This window comes from Cetorhinus maximus, chromosome 3 (assembly GCF_964194155.1).
Source record: "Cetorhinus maximus chromosome 3, sCetMax3.hap1.1, whole genome shotgun sequence".
Classification (NCBI taxonomy): Eukaryota; Metazoa; Chordata; class Chondrichthyes; order Lamniformes; family Cetorhinidae; genus Cetorhinus; species Cetorhinus maximus.
Window position 1 is genome coordinate 75,817,941 of NC_135881.1, and position 26,053 is coordinate 75,843,993.

A 26,053-nucleotide genomic window follows, 5' to 3' on the forward strand; every position below is an offset into this window, starting at 1 on the left:
AATGTGAGAAAAAAGAACTAACTTGCATTTTATTTACAGCTTTCACAACCACGGGTGGAATCTTCTCCCACTGGTGGCAAGCTTGGAGGCGGGAAGGGCATTTATTTAGGCAGGATGGTGATGTATCTGAGCCCCGCCACCTTTCCGCCTCCGCCAGAATTAAGTAATGGGCGGGAAGGCACATGATCGAGCTTCCTGACCTGCCGCCAGTTGAGGTAATTAAGTGGCCAAATTGATGACCATTCAAGGGCCTCACCTTGCTGCTGCTGGGATTAGCAGCTGCAAGCCAACTTACGCAGCATGCATGGCAGGTGAACCCGTGCGAGCTACTTGTCACCTCGGGGTGGGAAGTTGGTAGAGGTCCCGTGATCAAAGGCGCAGTGGCCTTCTGAGAGCCAGCACCCCATGCCCTTGCTTCTGACCCCCCATCCACATTCCCCCCCCCAGCTCCCGCCCAACTGTGACCCACACCCTGCGAATTTCTCTCCCCATTGGGTCTTTCACGATCCTGGGACTCCAGAAAGTGTCCTTCCAGCAACTGTTACAGCCTCCCCAGTGGCACAGCTGAGCACAAGACCGGCTGCCCTCTGGCCTTTCGATAGGTGGGACTTCCACCCCCAGGGTCTTGATTCCAGGGGAAGGCCCACCGGTGATCTCTTCACTGTCAGATTGACATGTGGTTTGGCCACCCTTCCCAAAAAGAGACACTGCAAGTCTCTCACCAGCTCTCCGCCATGAGATGCCTGACGCCAAAACAAGATTCCTCCCCTCAGGATGCCCCAGAGTACTTTTGAAATATAGTTACTGTTGTAATTTAGGGAAATACAAGAGCCAAACTGTATTACAGCACGATTGCATCAACTTCAATGGGTTGGAGACCACACATTCAGTTTTAATAATGTTAGTTAAGGGATAAATATTGCTCAGAACATTGGGAGAATTCCCCTAAACTTCTTTGAAAACTGCCATGGGAGTTTTTTACAGATTGACCTGAGAGTACAGATGGGGCCTCTGTTTACTGTCCCTTACTGAAGGCAGCACCTGCAACAATGCACCACTTCCTCAGAATTGCAGTGAAGAGTCAACTTGGATGATGTACTCGAGTCTCTTGAATGGGGCTTGAACTCGAGACCTTTTGACTCGGAGATGTGAGTGCTATCACTGAGCCAAAGTTGACATCTCCTGAAATGGTGTGCTGTCATGAAATTCTGTGTTTGATTTAAGCAGTGTATTTTATTTTTAAAATGCTGCTGATTTAATTTTCTACAGCCTGTTTATTTGTGCCTTCTTTATGACAGGTGAGTTTTCTCCATTGGTAATCATGTGATTTCTGAATTTGTTTTGAGTTAATGGCCTTGAATTTCCAGTCAGCAGCAGAGCAAAAGTGCACTGACCCTGTTTAAAACTGCAGCCTTCCCTGCTTATGCTGGAGTCTTAGAACCTTCCTGTCCCAGCTCCAGCATGAATCCATTAGCAAGGTGAGGTAGGAGACCTGGAGCGCTGTGACACGGCACCTGATTAATGTAAAGCCTGCTCAGCAGCACAGCTCTATGCCAGCTGCAAACAGCTCTGAGTAAATTAGCGCATGTATAGGACAAATTGCCCCAGGTTTACGTCCTGAGGGGAGCCATCAGCAAGGTCTCCCATGGAGCCATTCTGGCATATGGGAAGTACCGGGTTCAGGTGTAAATTGGCTCCCTGTCTTAAGTGAGGTATTAGTTTGGTCATTTTTTTCTGCACTAGCTGTCCCTAATGCCTGGACTCCTCACCTCCTGGAATTTGTGTTCTATCCCCTGTGTGGATTCATCCCAAAATCCTTACTGCTGCCACATTACAGTTCATTTTAGTATACTGCCCACTAACGCTACCACAACCCCAGCCCCAGCTCCTCGCTGTGTTGTTCTATAGCCCATTTGCCTAGTATTCCCAGTGTGTATTTCCTGGACCTGGCTGCTGGTGGGGCAGGTTTTGTGTGACCATTGCTGCTTCTGCACTCATGTTTCCAGTTAAATTGCCGTATCAGGAATAAGGCAGGAAAGGAGTGAGCAGTTTCCAATCTGAATTTAATTCCCCCTCCAATGCCAACCTAGTTTCCTCCAGGCATGGAGGGTTAAAATTGAACCCATTTTTATATTTTCTTTTATGGGATATGAGCGTTGCTGGCAATGCCGACATTTCTTGCCCATCCCTAATTGTCCATGAACTGAGTGACTTGCTCGGCCATTTCAAAGAACAGTTAAGAGTCAACCACATTGCTGTGGGTCTGGAGTCACATGTAGGCCAGGACAGGTAAGAATGATTGACAGATTTCTTTCCCTAAAGGACATTAGTGAACCGGATGGATTTTTATGATAATCTGTGACAGTTTCAGGGTCACTGTTACTGAGACTAGCTTTCAATTCCAGTTTCTCTTGTTAATTGAATTTAAACTCCACCAGCTGCCGTGGTGGGATTTGAACCCATGTTCCCAGAGTATTAGCCTGGGCCTATGGGTTACTAGTCCAGTGACATTGCCACTGCGCTAATGTTTCCCTAAGAGATTAAGGATATGATCTTATTTTTGTTTTTTTTAATTTGGAATTTTTTTTGTACTTTTTTTTTTACTGCTTTAACAAAATATTGGACAGGGTTTTCCAGCCCCAATACTGGTGGACGTTGCCACGGACAGGATTTGGCTCTCCAAATTTTCCTGTCCCACCCCCTATAGTGCTCAGCGGTGTTGGGGTCAGAAAATCCCGCCCATTGAATCAAACAAGAATACATTTTCACTGCAGCATGATAATTAATATCTGTAGGAGTCCTGAGCAGAAGTTCAGCAGCTATGTTATTTGTTTCTTTTCCATTCTTACCCTCGCTTTTTTAATATGTTCTTTTACACGTAGGAGCCCTGGTTATCATGTCATGCAGAGACGTAGAGAAAGGTGAGGCTGCAGCTAAAGAAATAATCGAAGAAACAGGAAATAGTCAATTAGTGGTGAAGAAGTTGGATTTAGCTGACACCAAATCTATTCGGGAGTTTGCTCAACAAGTCAACGAAGGTATGTTATTCTTTGCTTCAAACTGTAATACATTCTCACTTTACTCTGGTGTGCCATTTTGTGAATATTCCCCAAAAAGTGCAGGCCACAAATCTGTGCACATAGAAGAATGAACAGAATAGTTTATGGTGTTACGAACAGGGCCCCATCCTCATACATCTCGATACTTGTGGGAAGGGTATGGGCGAGGCAGCAATTGGATGTCAAGGCCCTGCGAATCTCAATGGTAAGGCCACATTTAAATAAATTGCTGCATTCTCCCACCGGACTACTGGCCAGATCAATAACCTGGGCAACGGGCAGTAGCTCAGGCAACTCTAATCCCAAAAGTTAGTAGAATTTGGGGCTTGAACAACAACAGTTAGGTGGATGGGGGAGTGGTGGGCAAAGTGAGTGTCAACAATGGAGGGACCACAAGCTGATATTGACCATAGGAAGCAGCCAGTCAATAAATCCTATTCGAGATGATGAACTGTGACTCATTCAAAAATCAGTGAAGCAGTTTTACGTGTTGGACTGGTGCAAAACACGCTCTAGAAATGTATGAATATAATGTCTATCAATAACAGTAGGAATCTGATATAGCTGAGGACATTGTCTTCGTTTTAATACACATATTCAAGACAATGGGTCTCATTGAATTAAAAAAATGACGGTGATTGTTATATTTTGTGAAATACATGTCAAAATATGTCATATCTGGAAATTGTGTTGAATGCACATGAGGATTAATTTTTAATTAGTGGAAATTACTTAAAAGATCAGCAAGCTTCTGTGGAGAGAAACAGTAAATGCTTCAAATCAATGACCTATCATCAAAATTCTGTATTGTTAACTGTGTTTCACAGATGCTGAGCATTTCTAGTAATTTCCTTTATATTATCAAGTGTGGTAAGATCTTGACATATTTCATTAGCATTATCCATTATTAGCAACCCCAATGAGGAAATTCTGGCTTGACTGTACTCCTTTGCAAGCAAATGCTGTATAAGTAACATTGTGTCCCTCTAAACCAGAGTTAAAATAACTCTGACCAATTAGAATCATCTCCTACAAAAGCAAAATGCTGTGAATTCAGGAAATTCTGAAATAAAAGGCCTGAATTTTACCTTCGGCGGGCCCGTCCAATCGGCGTGCCTGGGAGCAGTTGGGAAACAGACCGCCGACTGTGATAGGCCCCCGACCGCGATTTCACGCTGGCCGGCCAATTAACGGCCAGCCAGTGTAAAATGCGTATGGAAAAGCTCAACGCTGCTGGAGTTGGGGTGGGAAGAGGGCGGCCGTTGACATTTCCGTGGGCGAGCGTTGCAAGAAAGCTCCCTGAAGACAGACAGCTGCCTCAGGAGGCATCAAAATACTAAAGTAAAGGTTTTAAAAGCTGAAAGAAAATGCCCATGTAACGTAATCAATCACCTGGAAATATAGCTGATAAAAACACTGTCCACAGAAATTTATTTTTATTTTATTTCATCACGGAAATTTCGTCCTGCCCTTGGATGAGGTTTGATGAAAAATGCAAAAGCTGTCTGACCAATTCGCCCATCCGCCGCCAACCGTAAGGGACAAAAAACTGGAGTCAATTGTGCCATTAATCAGCTTAATTGCCCTCTTAATTGTCAGCGGGCACTCTTCCGACTTTTGCGCGTGCCCGCCAACAAGTGTGTGATGATGTCAGCACGCTCGCCCAACGTCTTCTCGCGCAGTTTTATGCGGGCCTGCCTGTGGGACGTAAAATTCGGCTCAAAGTGCTGGAAACACTCAGCACATATGGCAGGATCTGTGGAAGGAGAAACAGAGTTAATTTTCAGGTCGATGATCTTTCATCAGAATCATCTCTTCTGTATTTGGTTGTGTATGGGTGTAAAATACATCACTGACTTTATTTGGGACAATATTTAGAAATAATAATTCCACAATGCATTTTTCCATGCCTTGGAGTATTGCATCAGAAATGTTTCTACTATGTGTGCAATTTTTGAAAAAAAGGTAACAAGATTTATAAATATGTAATATTGGGAAAAATGTTCCATTCCAATAATCGCTGGATTAACACTAAATTCTGCAAGATATCACAGTGCCTTCTAACTAGATTTTCTCTCTTTCTCTCAGAATACCAGCAGCTTAATATTTTGATCAACAATGCTGGAGTAATGATGTGTCCTTATAACAAAACAGTAGATGGGTTTGAGCTGCAATTTGGGGTCAATCATTTAGGTAAGTTTAAGTACAGAAAATCATACTGGTTTTCTAAAGTACTCTCCTTGATAAATCAACTAAATGGTATTCCGTTGTCTTTACTGTAAAAGCAAAAGACCATGAACTCTTTTATCTATCTTTACCCCTTTTTAAACTTTAAAAAAAATTTATTTTTATTTTTATCCGCTTATTTTCATTTTTATTCATTTATTCACTTTTTCCCTTTTTCCATCCTTTTTCAATTACCAACCCCCCACCCCACCCCCAAAAGGGCCATCTGTTACTTGTTCCATGTTGTCCTTTCACAGAGTGCTTACCCTTGTTCTGCTATTAACACATTCTGTCTTCTTACCTTTATGCCACTATCAGCACCTCCTTTAGCCCGTGCCACTACCATTAACACCCCCTTTGTCTTTTCACCCATGACATCTTTGTCAATCTCTCCTTAGCCCCCACCTATCACTGGCCTTCTAGCCAGCTTCACCTGCTCTACCCCCCTTAAACAGTATAAATTTCATCACATTTCTACTTTTTAGCTCTGACGAAGAGTCATATGGACTCTAAACGTCAACTCTGTTTCTCTCTCCACAGGTGCTGTTAGACCTGCTGAGTTTTTCCAGCATGTTCTGTCTTTATTGTAAACTTCTTTGTAATTATCTTCATTTTTAAATCTCCCCTCAGAGTGCAAATTGGCATTTGCCGTGTTATGTGTGCCATTTTAGTGTTATTAACTCTGCCTGTCAAGGAGTGCTAGATGTTGCTTTTTGTTAAGGGAAAATGTTTAAGGGTGACCTTTATGTTTTTCTTATTCAAAGGATCAGATTTTTATTCTTGTTTCAACTTGTGGTAAAACCTGAATAGTATACAAAGAAAAATGCTTTAACTCTGATACATACACCAAAAGCTAAACAATCATCACCTCCTGAACAGAAAATTAGGAGTGGAAGGGAAAGAAATTTATTTTTTTTAATGTATTGTGGACTCAAAAAGTGCAAAGAGCTTGTGTCTGTGTCTAAAGGAGAGAACCTCAGAGCTCCAAATGGCAACATGAATTTGTAACATCACCCAACTCTGCCCCTGCTTCAGCTCATCTGCTGCTGAAACCTTCATTCATGCTTTTATGACCTCTTGATTTGAGTATTCCAATGCACTCCTGGCTGGTCTCCCACATGTTACATTCATAAGCTTGTCATCCAAGTCTTTTCTGCCTGTGTCCTTGCTTGCATCAAGTCCCATTCAGTCATCACCTCTGGACTCACTGACCTACATGACTCCCAGTCGAACAATGCCTAAATTTTAAAATTCTCATCCTTGTTTTCAGACCCTTCCATGGCTTCACCCCTCTCTATCTCCTCCAGCCCCATAACCCTCCAAGATATCTCCATTCATCTAGCTTTGGCCTCTTAAGCGTCCCCCAATTTTAACTCGTCCACCATTGGCAGTCGAAGGCAGAACCTCTAGGGACCTAAGCTCTGGAATTCTCCCTTAAACCTCAGTATCACTACTCTCTTCCTTTAAAGATGCACTTTAAAACATACCTTTTTCACCAAGCTTTTGGTCATCTGCACTAATATCTACTAAAGTGGCCTGGTGTCATGTTTTGTTTTATTATATTCCTGCGAAGTACCTTGGGACTTCATTTCATTAAATACGCTGTATAAGTACAAGTTGATATGAAGAGTTTGCATATTAACTTCGCAGGTTCTTTCAAAATAACGGAGTGAAATTTTTTTTTTGCAGGTCACTTTTTATTAACCTATTTACTGATTGATTTGATAAAAAAATCCGCTCCCTCTCGTATCATCAATGTCTCCTCTAGTGCACACAAAATGGGAAGCATTAATTTTGATGACTTAAACAGTGAGAAGAGCTACAATTCAGTGAAAGCCTATGCACAAAGCAAACTGGCCAACATTATGTTTACAATGGAACTAGCTCGAAAACTTGAAGGTAAAGCCAAGTTGAATGTAGTTTGTAAGAAATCACTGAATTACATGAATGAAAACAAATTTTGTAACCATTCTGTTTAGTTACCAAAAAAAAGTCCCTTAAAATTGCATTGATTCTCATTTTTTTTGACTTATTGATTCACGGAATGTGGGTGTCATTGGCTAGGCCAGCATTTATTGCCCATCTCTAATTTTTAAAGATATTTATCAAACTTTACCAGTTCTCTGAAAGTCTGCTTTTGAGAAACAGCATTTCACAGTTTTTTTAGCAGTTAAATTGTATTTTTCTTATACTGTTTTGAACTTATAAAAACCCTGTTTCTTATTGTTTCAATATACTGTCCTGTCATATTGTTTGGTTTTAATATTTAAAGAATACTGCGGTACAAAAGAACAAAACCCATCTGAAAGCTAAAAATTGTATTTGATTGTGGTGCCAAGTCATGGATTTATGGTTTGAGGCAGTCACTAATTCACTATGGTATACATATGAATACAAGAATAATACTCTAATGTAAAATGATTTATGAAGTCTTACCACTTTTTGCCATTCTCAACTTAGCCCAGTTTATCCACTCCAATATTAAATATGTTTTTTTTTCTTTTTCCCACCTACTGGCCCAAGAGAGTTCTTTCCATTTAAGTAATGCATTTACAGGAAGTTCTGGTGAGTTCACAAGAAATCAGTTTTGTAATATGTTAGAATGCTGCCTGTCGATCACTGGCACCAGTGTTTAACTGTAACCTGGGACAGTAGCATGAATGTCTTTACTGTGCGTACAAGGTTACTAAGCACCAAGTTTCAGCTGTCTAGATTCTGTCCCTCGTTGGGCATGTTTTGCTTGATATAAATGTGCTGTAATAATCACTATTAAAATTAGTAATCTCCCTCTGTGGGATCATAAGGAACTTGAAATTTAGTTAAAACTCTGAACTAATAGTTGTGAGGGGAATTCACCAAAGTAGGCTGGAGTCAAGACTGGAGGGTGCCGGTTTGGCAACAGCAATTGAGGGATTCACTGAGGTGGGGGGGAATGAGGTGGTTGATAAATTTGAAGGGGAGAAAAAAAATTAAAGGCAAAGGGCAGATATTAAAAATTGAATGGGTCACAGCTTGGTAGAAAACGGGATAGGGGAGCTCTAAAAGGGAATTGTTGGTGTTTGAAGTTAAATAAAGGCAACTGTATATGCTGTTCTCCAATCCTCCACCCTTTTACTAACAAAATCTCAAAACCTTTGGGATTGTTGGAGAGCTGAAGTGTGACGATCCTCAAAGAGGCAGTGGGCAGCAGGACCTGGTATGGCAGTTAAAAGTTGAGGTTCGGCTTCTTAAGGATGCAAATGTTGGCAACGAGTTTTGAAGAGGATAGCAAAGGTAAAAAATGTTAACCGACATTTAGGCTGAGGGAAGATAGCTGGGTCAGGAGGGGATCAAGGGAGCGGACTGTGGGTCTTGAGTTAAGCCTGTGAAATTGGAGTGAGAGTGTAATTTTGCAGGGTAGTAAGAGTTGGGGAATACTTGGGGGGCTGGATGCTGTCCAGCTATCCAAGCAAATCATTTCTAAAATTTGAGGCTGTTTTTAAGAGCTTTTTTGTATCTGACATCAGAACTTAAGATGAACATATTGGAGCTGCAGAAATCAGCTTTTGGTGCAGAGAAGTTCAGGGTCATCCCTTGGCCTCCAGAATAATATTGGTGTAGTAGAAGACATGGCCACAAGGAAAGCAGAATATGTCTGTGATGATTGTCAGATCTTGCATTTTTCACAAGTCAAGGGTGAGCTTTTTGTACAGAAACTCGGACCATTTTATTTGAATTTGTGAAGATGGATTTTGCACCTTGGATCAGTATGGATGAGACTTTGCAGGACCTGGTGGGGTTGAAGACACTGAAGATGTAGAAGTAGTAATGGTCAATAATAACATTGTGGGAAAGCAGCTGCAGGTGTGTGAGGGAGTGGGGGTAATAAACATAGGATTCTGGGTGAGAAATGGAGAAGAAAAAGGTAATAGGATCCTAGACCTTAAAAACCATAGGTGGATTTTGTTACAATCCTGTTGGAGACCATTTGATGGTTAAAAAGAAATCCAAATGCCCAGCTAAAGAACTATGCCACAGGACTTCATGTTTTTAAACAGATATAAACTCTACTGCATATAAAGAGAAATCAAGCTAAGCAAGCACCCCTAACTTAACACTATAGCTTATAAAGACTTATGCTAGAAACTCAGTTCTACCTTTTACTTTCCTCCTCCAACCCACCCCACCCTGAAGAGTTCCCTTATTCATTACAAGAATCTTGAATGTTCAGTCACTTGTCCTGGGACCAACCCAAAGGCATGCCACAGCCTTCCAGAAGTACTTTGATTCCCCTCAGTATTCCAGCTGACTACTTTCTGCCACAAGTGAGGACCACTATGGATTTCTTCTGCCAGCTTTAAGCTAGTCAAATCTTTCAGCTGCCATTCCCCCTCTCAAATTCCAAACTGAGCTCGAGCCCCCATCCGCATTCCACACAGTGAATGGTAAATTTAGCATTTTCTCTGCTTAAGTGCAGGCCTGACTAATATTCAACCCCTTTGGCTCTCCCAAATCAGGGAGCTGTAGCCTTCACCAAACCAAAGCTGCAACTGCCTGCATTCTGTGAGAAAGAGCCAACTTAATTAAACAAAGGAACCTTCACGGGCCATCTCCATGACAATATGGCATGCTTTGCGATGTTCTCAAACAGGAATGTAAACAAATTATTTTACCTTCAACATAACTTTGACTCTGTAAGCCATATGAAAAATTTATGGGCTGAATTTTACTTCCCGTGGGCAGGCATGCGCCCGACCCGATTGGTCATAAAATCGCCTGAGAAGATGTCAGACGAGCGGCCCAACGCATTCACACACTTGCGCGATATTTCGCTCAGCGGGCGTGCAGAAAAGTCAGAAGCGCCCCTGCCAATGAAGAGGGCAATTAAGCCCATTAATGGCGCAATTGTCTCCGATTTTTTTTGTGGCCCGCCCAACCTTGCAGTTGGCGGACAGGTGCATCGGCCATGCGCAGTCTTTACGTTTTTCATCAAACCTCACCCAAGTGTGAGATGAAATTTCTTTGATGAAATAAGATAAATATCTGTGGACAGCATTTTTATCAGCTTTATTTTCAGGTGATTGATTATGATGAATGGACTTTTTTTTTGCAGTTTTTTTAAACCTTTATCTTAGCATTTTCAGGTCTGCAGCTCCCTGAGGCAGCTGCCTGCCTTCAGGGAGTTTCCTCACAGTGCTCACTCGTGCCCACGGAAATGTCAATGCACACCGCCTTCCCGCCCCCAACCTGGCAACGCTGAGCTTTTCAGCCCGTGTTTCACACATTAATTGGCCAGCCAGCGTGAAATTGCAGTCAGGGGCCCGTTTCCTGACCACTCCTGGGCACGCCGATTGCGTGCACCCACCAAAGGTGAAATTCAGGTCTATATCTCTAATTAAGTTTTATGACTGCCTCTCCTAGAATTACTTGCCCTGTTATGGGAATCTCTTGTTTACAACCGGCTTTCAACTTCTTTTCATCTGGAAACTACATAAACAATTTCAATTTTTTTATTGAAGCAGGGGTGGACCTTCTGGCTTCATTAAAAGCTTAAAGTTGGGTCATCCATTGTTCAATGCTTTCACCTCCACCTCTGACTTTGTAAGATAAACACAGGTTAATTAAACCTACGCTTTTTGATTTGCCTTTACATAAAGGTTGATTGAGTTTCTTAACCAGGCTTTTCCATTTATCTTACATTTAACACTTTAATTCCTAAAACTAAAAGTTGTATTCTAAAATATGTGAATTATGAACTAGATGTTCGCAATGGATGAGGAGAATGAGACACAGCCAAAAATGGGGTGTAATGGTACATTAATGTGTAAATCAGAGTTCCATTAGAGTTGAGGGCGCTGAGATGGGACCAGTACCAGAAGCAATGACCAAGATACAAATGTTTTAACAGTTTTGCTGGAGATAAGGAAATCTGAAAAGTGTTGTTGAGCAAATCAACAATTGCAGGGCTATTGTAGTGAATGAAAGGCCTGGTACTTGGGACTGAGGCTAATCCTAAGTGACTTGTAGAGAAATATTTGGTTGGAGTAGATACAGATGAAAGTGTGATTGATGAGAGATGCTGTGGAATATGTTATGATCCAAGCTGATGTTACTACTAGACAAGTCAGATCCCAGGGTGGAACCTAGCTTGAAAGATCCTAATGTATATTTTTTGTTTAGATACGTGAAGATGGCTGCTGAACAGAATCACAGGAGTCAGCTGATGACCTTTTAACAAAATAATAAAACATTTATTGTACAACAAGAAAAGATGAACTATATTACAATACTTCATCCACCAATACCTTTAAAGATATATACAGATTTGTAAGGATAACACAAGTTACAAAAGCTATATTATACTCATGTTCACAGTAAGTACACAGTCCATGTCAACCAATAGATGACTTGTGGTCAGACACCACACTCTGAAACCAAGTGACAGATGCCACCCCAAACAGATGCTATAGATGCTACATCAACTCCCCCAGATGCTTGCCACACCATGAGCCAACCGGTCTCACTAAACTGTCTTTCACACGAGGGCTTCCAATCTTCAGCCTCTAAGAGCCCGCTTTGGAATCTTTTCCTCCCAAACAACACTTTCTCTCAGATGTCTCCCACAAAGATGCACCTCTCGAATTTTGAACTCCCCTTCCGATGTTCCTCTCCCCTGGATCGCCACGTGCATTCAAGATTTCTTCCATGCACTCTGTCTCATATGCTCAGTTGTGCCAATGGAACACCACTGCTTCACATGCCCATAGTAGAGCTATAGACCTTTAGCTGTCTCCTTGGATCTTCTGGCTTCTTGCAAGCTTATATTTCTTTAAGTCGGCGTCCTGCAACTTTCTGCCTTTTAAGCTTGGAGCCTTTCTCTGCACTTCACTCTTAACTTCACTTAACAGGACCATTTCCAGGTAAATGTCCTGTCCTTTGGCTTAACTATCCTCTTGGGACCTTTCCTGTTCCACTCCCTGGTTTTGGGGACTTTATTCTTTGGTTTTTGGAACTTGCTTCTTCCAATTCCCTCTATCCTGTTTCTGCTGGCCACTGCTTCCAACTTAACTTTGGGACTTGCTATCTGTCCCTCACTTATGCTGCTTCTGCTGGCAACCCCTTTCAACCTTGGAGTCCACTGACCAACTGCACTTGAACTGAACTGAAACTACTTTTCTGTCTCTGTGGGGTCTTCTCTTGCTAGGCAACAGCACAGTTTTTTTCTAGCTTATGTTTGCTTTACCCTCCCTTCAAGAGTCATTAAACCTTCATATAAATGCAGACATCTTTTAAAGTGAAACTAAAACTCAACTTTCCCTTTTCTTAACACGCAAATACAGAAACACAAATCAAACTAAAATGCATTCCTAACACCCACAAATATAAATATAACTTACTTAAACCATCCCGATTTCCAAACAAGCATTGTGTATAGCCCTGCGCCACTCAATACAACTGATTAGAAAATATTTAGATAATGGCACATAGAATCAATAGATGACTAAGAAATTAAATACATGTGGAAAGAGTAATAGAGCCGAAACACTTCTAGTTACAGACAAAAAGGCAGGGAAGATGCAATGAGGGTATTCAAATTAATGAGGCTAAGTTTGTGGAGGATTATCCAAGGAAATTTGATTTTGGTACAGAATAAGTTTTGAAGCTTTTTTTCCTGATTTTTATTCATTCCTGGGACATGGGTGTCGCTGGCTTAGCTGGGCCATCATTTTTATTGCCATCCCTAATTTCACTTTGAGAAGGTGGTGGTGAGCCATCACTTTGAACTGTTGCAGTCCATGTGGTGTAGTTACACTCATACTGCTGTTAGGAAAGGGGTTCCAAGATTTTTACCCAGTGACAGTGAAGGAACGGTGATATATTTCCAAATCAGGATGGTGTGTGGCATGGAGGGGAACTTGCAGGTGGTGGTGTTGCCATGCATCTGTTGCCCTTGTCCTTCTAGGTGGTAGAGGTCGCAGGTTTGGAAGGTGCTGTTGAAGGAGCCTTGGTGGTTTGCTGCAGTGCATCTTGTAGATGGTACACACTGTTGCCACTGTGCATCGGTAGGGGAGAGAGTGGATGTCTTTTTTTTCAACCTTGAAAATGTTTATTTTGCCACATTTAGAACACCATAAACCTCTCTACACTTGAATATATGAGAAGCCAAAGTAGCATGCTGTCAGATTTTTCATGCTAAAGAGATTGGAAAAAATTCTACCAAGCCCCCCACATTACTGTAGGGGGTGTTAACAAAATTACAGAATAGCCATTGCTTGCAGGCTTAATCCTTGGAAGTCTGTCCAGCCTCTCCCAAGGTAAACATAGTGAGAAGCAGGGGACGCTCAAGCAAGTGGACTTGCGGTTCTCTGCCAAAACACAGGATTGAACCAGCGACCTTTAGATCTTCAGTCTAATGCTCTCCCAACTGAGCTATTTCGGCTAATTGTGGATGGGGTGCCAATCAAGCGGGCTGCTTTATCCTGGATGGTGTCAAGCTTCTTGAGTGTTGATGGAGCTGCACTCATTCAGGCAAATGTAGAGTATTCCATCGCACTCCTGACTTATATATGAACATATGAATGAGGAGTAGGTCAGTCGGCCTTTTGAGCCTGCTCCAGCATTCAGTAAGGTCATGGCTGATCTGATTGTAACCTCAACTCCATATTCCTGCCAACCCCCGATAACCTTACACCCCCTTACTTATCACGAATCTATCTAGCTCTGCCTGAAAGATATTCAAGGACTGCTTTCACCACTTTTTGAGGAAGAGCGTTCCAAAGACTCACTGCCCTCTTAGAGAAAAAAATTCTCCTCATCCCTGTCTTAAATGGGATACCCCTTATTTTCAAACAGTGACCCCTCTAGTTCTAGATTCTCCCACAAGAGGAAACATCCTTTCCACATCCACACTGTCAAGACCTCTCAAGATCTTATATATTTCAATCATGTCAGCTCCTACTCTTGTAAATTCCAGCAGAAACGAGCCCAGCCTTTCCTCATAAGACGACCATCCCATTCCAGGTATTAGTCAAGTAAACCTTCTTTGAACTGCTTTCAATGCATTTACATCCTTAAATAAGGAGACCAAAACTGTACATAATACTCCAGATGTGGTTTCACCAATGCCCTGTATACTGAAGCATAACCTCTACTTTTGTATTCATTTCCCCTTGCAATAAACGACAACATTCTATTAGCTTTCCTAATTCCTTGCTGTACCTACACGTTAATCTTTTGCGATTCATGCACTCAGACACCCAGATCCCTGTGCATCTCAGAGCTCTGCCGTCTCTCACCATTTAGATAATATGCTTTTTTATTGTTCCTGCCAAAATGGACAGTTTCACAGTTTCCCACATTATACTCCATTTGCCAGATCTTTGCCCACTTGTTTAACCTATCTATATCCCTCTGTAGCCTCCTTTTGTCCTCTTCATAACTTACTTTCCTATCAAATTTAACAACCATACTTTCGGTCCCTCATCCAAGTCACATATATAAATTGTAAAAAATTGAGGTCCCAGCACTGATCCCTGTAGCACACCCCTCGTTTCATTTTACCTGAAAAAGACGTAGATATGCCTACTCTCTGTTTTCCTGTCGGCTAGCCAATCTTCCATCCATACCAATATGTTACCCCCTACACCATGAGATTTTATTTTCCACAATAACCTTTGATGTGGCACCTTATGAAATGCGTTCTGGAAATCTAAGTACAGTATACCCACTGGTTCCCCTTTATCCACAGCACATGTTACAACTTTAAGGAACACCAATAAGTTGGTTAAACATGATTTCCCCCTCACAAAACCATGTTGACCCTGCCTGATTACCTTGAATTTTCTACGTTCCCTGTTATAATGTCTTTAATAATCGCTTCCATCTCTTTCCCTATGACAGATGTTAAGCTAACTGGCCTGTAGTTTCCTGGGACAGAACTTTAGGTCAGTGTGTAGGTGCACGCCTGACCCGATCAGACGCAAAATCGTGCGATATTTTGGCCGGCGGGGGCGCACAAGTGTCGGAAGCACGCCCACCGATAATTAAGACGACAAGTAAAGTTGTTAAGGTTCCAATTGTCCCTGATTTTTCGTGGTCCGTCCAACCTTACGGATGGGCAAATCTGCCAGGTGGACTTTGCATTTTTGATGAAACCTCATCCAAGAAGGGGATGCAGTTTCCGTTATCAAATTTAAAAAATAAGTAAAAATGTATGGATAGAATTTTCATCATGTATATGTTTAGGTGACTGATTCTGAGGCATGGACATTTTTTTCCAGATTTTAAAATCTTCATTTATTGGTTTTAAATTCTTCAGCTCCGTCAGGCAGTTCTCTGCCTTCAGAGAGCTTTCATTCAGCACTCCCCCACAACTGCATTTATATCAGCGCCTGCCCTCACCGCACCCCCACCCCAGCAGCGCTGAGCTTCTCGGCGCGCACTTCACACTGGCTGGCCATTTAATAACCAGCATAAAATCGCGGTTGGGGGCCGATTTCAGGCAATGGTCCATTCCCCGGCTGCTCCCTGGCCCATCGATCGTGCCCGCCTTCCAACATAAAAATCCTGCCCCTGCTTTCTGTCTCCCTTTTTTGAATAATGGAGTTACATTAACAATTCTCCAATCAAATGGAACCTTCCCTGAATCTACAGAACCTTGGAATATTGAAACCAATGCATAAACTATCTCACCAGCCACTTCTTTTAAGACCTTAGGAAGAAGCCCATCAGGACCCAGGGACTTGTTAGCCCCCAGCTCAACAGTTTGCTCAGTACCACTTCCCTGGTGATTGTAATTTTCTGAGTTCCTCCCTCCCGTTTCCTGATTTACAGCTATTTCAGGGATGTTATTTGTATCCTCTATAGTGAAGACCGATGTAAAATTACTGTTCAATTCTCCTGCCATCTCCTTATTTTCCCTTAATTAATTCCCTAGACATACTTTCTATAGTTCACTTTGTTAACTTCTCTTTTTTTAAAAATATCTGTAAAAACTCATACTATTTTTTCTGGTCACCTTTCTCTTCAACTCTAATTCTTCCTTCTAAACTAAAGAGTTAGCCCCAGGTACAGAAAAAAAAAAACAGTTTATGCTAGTTTCTTTAATTAACTAACTTCAGCTGCTCCCCAGTGGAGAGCTTGTATATCCCTGCTTAAGCCTGGATGAAATTTAGAATTTAAACAGTAAATTTCAGTTAGATGTTAAATACAAACAAAATTAGATTTTTAGAAAGAGATTAAGATTCCCTCACCCACCCAACTCCCAGCACTCTGTTCAAAGTCATAGACTTTGCACATGGTGGACAGGCTTTGTAACCTGCCTTGTGGATTGTGTACAGGCTTTGGGGAGCCTGGAGATGAGTTACTCGCCACAGACTGCCCAGTCTCTGACTTGCTCTTGCAGCTGCAGTATTTATATGGCTAGCCCGGTTCAGGTTATAGTTAATGGTAACCCCCAGGATGTATATAGTGGTGGGGGTGGGGGGTTCAGCGATGGAATGCCATTGAATGCCAGTGGGAGATGGTTGGATTCTCTCTTGTTGGAGATGGTCATTGTCTGGCACTTGAGTGGCATGAATGTTACTTGCCACTTATCACTCAAAGCCTGAATGTTGTTCAGGTCTTGCTGCATATGGACATGAACTGCTTCTGTATTTGAGGAGTCGCGAATGGCGCTGAACATTGTGCAATCATCAGCAAACATCCCATTTCTGACCTTATGACGAAAGGAAGGTCATTGATGAAGCAGTTGAAGATGGTTGGGCCTAGGATATTACCCTATAGAATTCCTGCAGTGATGTCCTGGGACTGAGATGATTGACCTCCAACAATCACAACCATCTTCCTTTGTGCCAGGTATGACTCTAACCAGTGGAGAGTTTCCCCCCTGATTCCCTTTAACTCCAGTTTTGCTTGGGCTCCTTAATGCCACACTCGGTCAAATGCAGCCTTCATTTTAAGGGTAGTCACTCTCACCTCGCCTTTTGAATTCTGCTCTTTTGTCCATGTTCAAACTAAGGTGGTAGTGGGGTCAGGAACTGAGTGGCCCTGACAGAAACCAGACTGAGCACCAGTGAGCATGATGTTCTGAGTAACTGCCACTTGACCCCTTCCCACTTTACTGATGATCGAGAGCAGACTGATGATGTGGTGTTTGGCCTTGTTGGATTTGTCCTGCTTTCTGAGGACAGGACATGTCTGGGCAATTTTCCACATTGCTGGGTAGATGCCAGTGTTGTAGCTGTACTGGAACAGCTTGGCTGAGGGCGCAGCTAGGTCAGGAGCACGAGCCTGCAGTACTATTGCTGAAATGTCGTCAGGGCCCATGGCCTTTGCAGTATTCAGTGCTTTCAACCATTTCTTGATATCACATGGAATGAATGGAATTGGCTGAAGATGGGTATTTGTGATGTGGGGGACCTCTGGAGGAGGCCGAGGTGGATCATCCACCCGGTATTTTTGACTGAAGGTTGTTGCAAATGCTTCAGCCTTATCTTTTGCACTGATGTGCTGGGCTCCCCCATCATTGGGGATATTTGTGGAGCGGCCTCCTGCAGATAGTTGTTTAATTGCCCAACACCATTCACGATTTGATGGGCAGGACTGCAGAGCTTAGATCTGATCTGTTTGTGGGATCACTTATCTCAGTCTATCACTTGCTGGTTATGCTGGTTGGCATGCAAGTAGTCCTGTGTTGTAGCTTCACCAGGATAACACCTCATTATTACATTTGCCTGGCGCTGCTCCTGGCATGCCCTCCTGCACTCTTCATTGAGCTAGGGTTGATCCCCCGGCTTGATGATAATGGGAGAGTGGAGGATATGTCGGGCCATGAGGCTACAGATTGTGGTTATATTCAATTCGGCTGCTGCTGAGAGCCCACATCGCCTCATGGATGCCCAGTTTTGAGTTGCTAGGTCTGTTTGAAATCTGTTGTGGAGTGGCTGAGTTGGACTATTAATGATAGGATTGACCAGCAGACACTTCTTGGGTGGAAACTTTAGGTTTATTTACAATACACTCAGCAGCAACTACTTGTGTGCTTTCAAATCCAACTCTATCTCTACACTGACTCCTGAGGTAGCCCGCGCTACCCTCCTATTGGTTACTACAGATCATGTGATCTTACTTAACAAGTATTATTATTAAAGGTACATTGCACACTTAATTAAACCATAATTACTACAAAATCTGTCCCATTTAGCACGATGGCAGTGCTCACAACACAATGGAGGGTATCCTCAACGTGATGATGGGACTTTGTCTCCATAAGGACTGTGCAGTGGTCACTCCTGTCATGGGCAGGTGCATCTGCAACAGGTAGATTGGTGAGGACCAGGCCAGGTAGGTTGTTCCCTCTTGTTGGTTCCTTCACCCAGGGATGGTGATGGTAGTGTCTGGGACATTTTCCGTAAGTATGATTATGTTGCTTGACTGGTCTGTGGGGCAGTTATCCCAGTTTTGGCATGAGACCCCAAGATATCAGTAAGGAGGACTTTGCAGGGCCGGCAGGACTGAGTTTGCTGTCGTCGTTTCTGGCATCTAGGCTGATGTCGGGTGGTCGGCCCAGTTTCATTCCTTGTTGTCGGCGTTGTAGCCGTTTGATACAACTGAGTGGCTTGCTAGGCCATTTCAAAGTGTAGTTAAGAGTTAACCATATTGTGGTGGGCCTGGAGTCACATGTAGCCCAGACCAGGTAAGGATGACAGATTTCCTTCCCTACAGGGCAAATGGGTTTTTACGACAATCGACTGTTACTGAGACCATCTTTTTCATTCCAGATTTATTAACTGAATTCAAATTAATTGAACCCAGATCCACAGAGCATTAGCCTGGGCCAATGCATTACTAGTCCAATGACATTACCCCTAAGCCAACGCCTCCCTCTAAAGTAGGCACAAGTGCAAGGTAAAAAGAGGTTTTTCTGAAAGGACATAAAGCATTACTTAGGGAGTTGTCTGTTTTTTTGAATATTTTTCTTTAAAATTTATTCATGAGATGTGGGCATCACTGGCTCGCCAGCATTTATTGCCCTTCCCTAATTGCCCTTGAGAAGGTGGTGGTGAGCTGCCTTCGTGAACCGCTGCAGTCCATGTGTTGTAGGTACACCTACAGTGCTGTTAGTAAAGTAGTTCCAGGATTTTGATCCAGCGACAGTGAAGGACCAACGATATATTTCCAAGTCTGGATGGTGAGTGGCTCGGAGGGGAACTTCTAGGTGGTGGTGTTCCCATCTATCTGCTGCCCTTGTTCTTCTAGATGGTAGCGATTGTGGGTTTAGAAGATGCTGTATAAGGAGCCTTGGTGAGTTCCTGCAGCACATCTTGTAGATGGTACACACTGCTGCCACTGTGCATCACTAGTGGAGGGAATGAATGTTTGTGGATGAGGTGCCAATCAAGCAGGCTGCTTTGTCCTGGATGATGTCAAATTTCCTGAGTATTGTTGGAACTGCACTCATCCGGCAGGTGGAGAGCATTCCATCACACGCTTGACCTGTGGCTTGTAGATGATGGACAGGCTTTGGGGAGTCGGGAGGTGAATTACTCATCACAGCATTCCTAGCCTCTGACCTGCTGTTGTAGCCATAATATTTATATGGCTAGTCCAGTTCAGTTTCTGGTGGATGGTAACCCCCAGGATATTGATATTGGGGAAATTCAGTGATGGTAATGGCATTGAATGTTAAGGGGTGATGATTAAATTCTCTCTTGTTGGAGGTGTTTATTGCCTGGCACTTGTTTGATGTGAATGTTACTTGCCAATTGTCAGCCCAACCTGAATATTGTCCAGGTCTTGCTGCATTTGGACATGGACTGCTTCTTTCCTACCTTGGGAGGTTGTAAGGTGAGTAACTTCGATATCTTCAAGGCAGATTAAGTTAATCAAAAATAAGCATTTTGCTAAGATGTAGGAAAATGTATAACATGACCCTATGGTTTTTTCATAGTTTTGACATTTTTTGTTTCTAAACTGGGTCTTGAGACCTAAGGAGTGAACCAGAATAGAGGAAGTTGGAATAGATTAGTTGAGGAAAGTAAAAGCTGTTCCCACCCATATACTGAGACTATAAAGAGTAGTCAGCACAGATTTCCAAAAGGAATGTCACTCTTGAGCAGCCTTATTGAATTCTTTGAAGATCCTGTAGATGTTAAAGCAACATTGTGGAGCTGCTGGGATTCCAAAATTAAAATAGAAAATGCTGGAAATATTCAGCAGCTCATGGAGCATCTGTGAGAGAAAGAGTTGCATGTTTCATGTGATGCAGTATGTTTGGATTTTGAAAGATCTTTGATAAAGTACTGCATGGTAGACTCAAGACTAGGGTCAAAGCATGTGGAGCCGGGGGCAGGTAAAAGAATGGATAGAAAGCTGGCTACAAAGCAGAAAACCGAGATTAGTGGTTAAGGACAACTACTTAAACTGGCAAAAGGTGGGAAGGGGTGTTTAATTGGGAAATTAATTACATTATAGATAAACCTGAGATGATGCATTCAGTAGGTAGAATAAGGAGGCCACCTACTGTTTGGATAATAAGGGCTGGACTTTGCTACCGATGCAGGTAGTTAGAGCTGGGAAATTTCCTGACTTTGCAGACCTACTTCAGCTTAGAGTCCTGTTAGACCCAATTTTCACTCTGGGACAGTGGGGATAGACTTGGGCCAGCCTACCCCAGAAGGCGGTCGGAGGCAACTGCTGGGCCAGGCGAGTGCTGATGTAGACTGGCTAGAAGGCTTGTCTAGATTCTCTGCAACTTCATCCCTGTTGTTTTAGGAGCCATTAGGCCCTCTTTACCCCCCCTCACCCTGTCAATGCTCCCCACCCCCCCTCCACTCCCATGCAACTCTACAGCAAAGATAGCTAAACATTTAATACCCTACTTAAACTGTCATCCAATCTGTGAACTCAAAAGCTCCTGTTGCGATAATTGTAGTTTTGAAACTCAGCCAAGTCTGCATTATGGCATAATAATAGCCTTTGGGAAATGTCAACCAAGAACTCTATTGTAACTACGAGAACAGAGGGTAATGTTTTTTCTAACCTGCACTAGATGGCCTGTCAAAGCATTTCAGCAGACTTTTTAAAAATTCTCACTGGCAGCTTAGGCCTATTTTTCTTTCCAAGTTTAAAAAGCAAGGGATTTAAAGAACTTCAGATCATGACATTTAAACAGATCTTATTCACCCTTCAAGGCCATTTGCATCTAACCCATCAATTCATGACTCCCACACTCTGGGTTAAGGCCCTTGGAACAGTCAAAATCGGATCTGTTTGAACTCAACACTGAGTTCAAAGCTCTGCTGGGCACAGATATCCCTCATGTGAATCCCACCTGTCCACTTATCCTGTCAGCAAAAATTGGATGTCAGAATTAGGGGCAGGACTTCTGCGTCCACGCCCGCCCACCATTTTTAAAGGTGTGCAGAGTCAGGAAGACTTGCAAAAATCCAACCTTAAGAATCTAAATTGTGTGGAGGGGGAAAGGGATCTAGGGGTATAGATACATAAATGAGGAAAAATATTGATATATGTTAATAATTGCATTTAAAAAAAAAAACAAACATTGGGGTTTACTTCTAGATGGATAGAATTGAAAAGCAGTGACATCATGCTAAAGTTGTATAGAAGCTTGGTTAAACCATACTTGGAGTGCTGTGCACAGTTTTGGTCTCTATAGAATAAAAAAGATATAGAACTATTGGAGAAGGTGCAAAAAAGATTTACAAGGATAATACCAGAACTGAGAGGTTATAATTATCAGGAAAGATTGAACAGGTCGAGATTTTCTTTTTAAATGATGAAGCTGTTCACTAGAATGGACACAGAGATGTTTGTAGGGGATTCAGAAACTAGGGGTGAGAAATATAAGATACTAATAAATCCTATTGGGATTTCAGGAGAGAGATTGTTATCCAAGGAGCATTAGGAATATGTAATGCACTGTCAGAAGGAGTGGTGTTGTTGAGGCAAATAGAATAGATGTTTTTAAGTAGAAGGTAGACAAGCAGAAAACTATAAAGGATTAGGATATGCTGAGAGGTTTAGATGAAGAAGGTGGGAGGATGCTTGTATGGAGCTGGCACAGAGCAGTGGGCTGAATGCCCTCTTTTTCTCTATGCTGTAGACTTGATGCAACTCCTTGCCTGTTTACAATTTTAAAAAGAACTCCTTAGAAACAAACATATAAGTACACTCAGGGGTGTATAACTGTCATTTGCTACTTTAAGTGTTCTTATTTCACCTTCTCTAATAGGGACAGATGTGCTTGTCTTTACTTTGCATCCTGGTGTAGTCCGGACCCAACTAGCCAGACATTTGAATCCTGCAGTTCGGTTTGGGCTGGCAATGCTGCGACCTTTTACCAAATCTCCAACGAGTGGTGCAGAAACTACAGTTTATTGTGCTGTGGTTCAAGGACTGGAGAAGGAAACTGGGCAATATTTTAGGTAAAGGTAGAAAGAAACTAGTGTTATATTTAAAGGTGGAAACTATTATTTTTAAATGCAATGTGATCAATATGTATTACATTCTCTCTGTGATGCTAAGAAAATGCCTTTAAGTAGTACACTCTGCAACTCATTTATATATAAACTTCATGAGTATGTCTCACATTGATGCCAAATACAAACAGAAACATTTTACAGCACTTTAATTTTCTAAATTTAAATGCACTGGGGAGCCAATCCTGGTCAGTAAAGGTTGGAGTGATGCATGAATGGGACTTGAGCCTAGATTTTCACAGTGTCATAGAGACTCTGGGGAGCTATAAAAATAGTGTGCAGGACCTAGATCTCGAAGCCCTGCCCCATTTCTGATAGATCCTCTTTTTGTCAGTAAGGGACTCTCATATGAGGGAAACCCAAACTCAGTAGGACCATTTGAGGAGACTGCCAAGTGCTGAGTTCAAACAGACCCCATTTTCACTGGAGCGAGAGCGTTATTCTGCAGTGTATGACTAATGATTTTTTTTCAAATAGAGATTAATGCTCGTGAAGGGCAGATGACATCTGTAGAACTGTCAAGTTATGAAGTTACTTAAGTAGCTTGTGCTTTAAAAATTGAAAAAAAAACTGCCAGCCTTGTGTCTGAGTTGAAAAAACATTGGGTAACTTCAATAGGTATTTGCTGACATAACCGTAAGTGTTATCATAACAGCATTATTACTGCTTGCCTGCTTTCCACAACCTATCATCATCACAGCAGTAAGTTCACAGTTTGATTGGCAGTTCAAAGAGGCTATTAAAGGATTTGTTGCCTTCGATGTGGGGTTATGAATATAAATGTTTTTAGAAGTACTTGAGGAGATTTAAGGCCCAGTTTTTGCCCCCGGGTCGGGGTTACAGAGTCGGGAGATTTCCCTGCTTGGCAAATCCGACTTTTTAAATAGCCACTCATAGGTCGGATTTTCAGTCGGGCAACACTAGGAGTCAGTGCAGGCAGCGCAAGGCCTGCCCCCGTGCTCCGGCACTGTGTTTAAGTTAATAAAATAATAAAACAAAAAACATAACTCCAGCCCTCAACATCCCTCACACATACCTTAGGAACCATCCATGCTGACCTATGCCAACCGGTACCCCACACCCACCCCCATGGCCCCCAGACCCACAAGCCAACTTAATGCTAACTCATGCCAAACCATAACCCCCACCCAGCACCCTTTTCCCTCACCCACTTCATGTCAACTTACCTAATATCCTTTGACACTTCCTGGGCAGCTTGATAGCTCCAGTGAGTTTGTGTGTAGAAAGTGCTTAATGATGTTTAATTCTGACAATCCCAAAGGGTGCCTCATGTCTCCCAAAGGTGTCCCAGGACCCTCTCCAAAGGAGTACCGTAGCTATCGAAAGAATCCACCAAGTTCAGACATCATCTTACCAGGTCTGCTGTATACAATCTGGGAGTCATACAGCTAGGGTTCAAAAATCTGAATTTAGTGGAGACAGCTACCAGTGCATCCACAAATCCCAGCCCCGCATGGATGGGAACTGCCAGGTTGAGCGGTGGGACTTAGACAGTTTGACCAATTCCGGGATTTTTGCCACGGGTCTAAATGTCTTGAATAAGCTTTCATGAATGAGTGTGTTTTTTAAATTGTCAAGTCTGTAATAGATATTTACAACTTTACTTCATCTCAGCATGACTCCTGAGGCCTGTCCATGGTGGATTTGGCATGGAGAGTGTAAGGACAAAGGGTGGTGGGTATGGGGCACTAAGTTTGCATAAGGGCTATAAAGCACAATGGGGTGAATGGAGGGCATGGTTTGGCATGAGTTGGCACTGAGTTGGCATATGGGCTATAAGGAACCATTGGGGTAGGTGGGGTCATGGATTGGAATGAGTTGGCATGTATGGGCATGGGAAGAGGATGGGGGTGTGAGGGATGACACCTAAAGGGCCTAATTAACAAACCAACTGGGACAAAGTCCCAGAGAACAGAGGCGAGACTTTTAACCAGCCCTCCACGGCACTCTGCAGCCCCTGTGGCTGCATTGCAACTGAATTAAAATTTACACTCAACGAATTGGTATTCAACTTCATTGGTTGATTTGATGTTGTTCTTCCACATTTCATAAAAGAGAAAACAATATGTACTGTTAGAACTAGGCAAATAGGTCGCTATTGAGTGCAGGGCTACAGTATTTCAAGTTAAGTGAATATGACTAACTGCAAATGGGGTGTATCTATAGGACAAACGTGGAAGGCTAATGGAAGTTATTTGCACTGCATGTTGATACCTCACTGCACTGTGCCATGGAGCGGCAAAGTGAATGGATGTGAAGTTCCACATGTAAAATGGCCAAATTGAATAGTGTGATCTCCTTTAAGAAAATAAGAGGATAAAAGCAGGAGCTTTCTCTCCCAGACCAGACTTTGTGCTCCCTTGCCAATAATTAACAGAGGGCCGGGAGCAAGTGTCCCATTGCTATTTTGTTTCAGGAATCAGGATTGATGGGATGATAAAAGGAGAAGAGGAATTGTAAATTGTTTCACAGTTATGAGTAAACAGGAAATTTCAGCAACTTCTTTTCCAATTTTTCCAAACCAGCGATTGTGAACGTGCAACCTGTTCATCGTCTGCCCATGATGATGAGAAGGCAAAGAAATTATGGCAAGTAAGCTGCCAAATGTTGGAAATCGATTGGCAGTGAAAACAACTCTGACCCTTGACCTCAACAGCATGTTGTATAAATGTTGATGTTTTTAGGTTCAGTTTCTTTGTTCTGTTCTTAGTCAACAAAATTGAGGTTGAATTTTAATAATATAATTACAGTAACATTATTGCAATTGAAATGCAAATGATTTTAACATTCTCAAGATGTACATAATGCATTTTTACATATTTTATATATAATACATATTTGTGTGTATATATATATATACACTTTATATATGTGTATATATATAATGTGTGTGTATATATATATAATTTGTGCTGTTAATTCATCTGTTCTGCTGCAAATGCTACGTGCATTCAGAGTCTTTAGTTCTGTCTTTTTACTATTCTTGTAACCTCCAGTCTTATCTGCTGGTGCACTCTTAGGTTTGTACACTCTGTCCTTTCCTGCCAAGCTCTGATCATCATTTCCCTTATTCCTATTTTGGTCTCTTGCCTTGTCTTCTCTTTTTAATTTAACACATCTTCTAAAACTTGACCCCTTGCCCCCACCATTTAGTTTAAAGCCCTCTCCACCACCCTAGTTATATGACTCTCCAGAAAACTTGCCCCAGTACGGTTCAGGTGAAGATCATCCCATTGGTACAGATCCCACTTTCCCCAGTACTGGTGC

The 26,053-nt window shown here is 42.4% G+C and overlaps 1 protein-coding gene and 1 non-coding gene across 3 annotated transcripts in view; one reads left to right on the top strand and one right to left on the bottom strand.

The window, feature by feature from the left end:
• LOC144678735 (retinol dehydrogenase 12-like) overlaps window positions 1-25,475 on the top strand; it is a 47,217-nt gene extending 21,742 nt beyond the window's left edge. For both annotated transcript variants that reach the window (XM_078538588.1, XM_078538587.1), the window contains exons 3-7: window positions 2,883-3,038; window positions 5,148-5,252; window positions 6,975-7,184; window positions 22,519-22,711; window positions 25,312-25,475. In XM_078538588.1, the coding sequence (XP_078394714.1) occupies window positions 2,897-3,038; window positions 5,148-5,252; window positions 6,975-7,184; window positions 22,519-22,711; window positions 25,312-25,414 (753 nt within the window). In that variant the 5' untranslated portion in view covers window positions 2,883-2,896 and the 3' untranslated portion in view covers window positions 25,415-25,475. The remainder of the gene's footprint in view (window positions 1-2,882; window positions 3,039-5,147; window positions 5,253-6,974; window positions 7,185-22,518; window positions 22,712-25,311) is intronic.
• Window positions 13,632-13,704, bottom strand: trnaf-gaa (transfer RNA phenylalanine (anticodon GAA)). The gene has a single exon. It is a non-coding gene; the product is annotated as a tRNA-Phe (tRNA).
• Window positions 25,476-26,053: the final 578 nt, after the last annotated feature.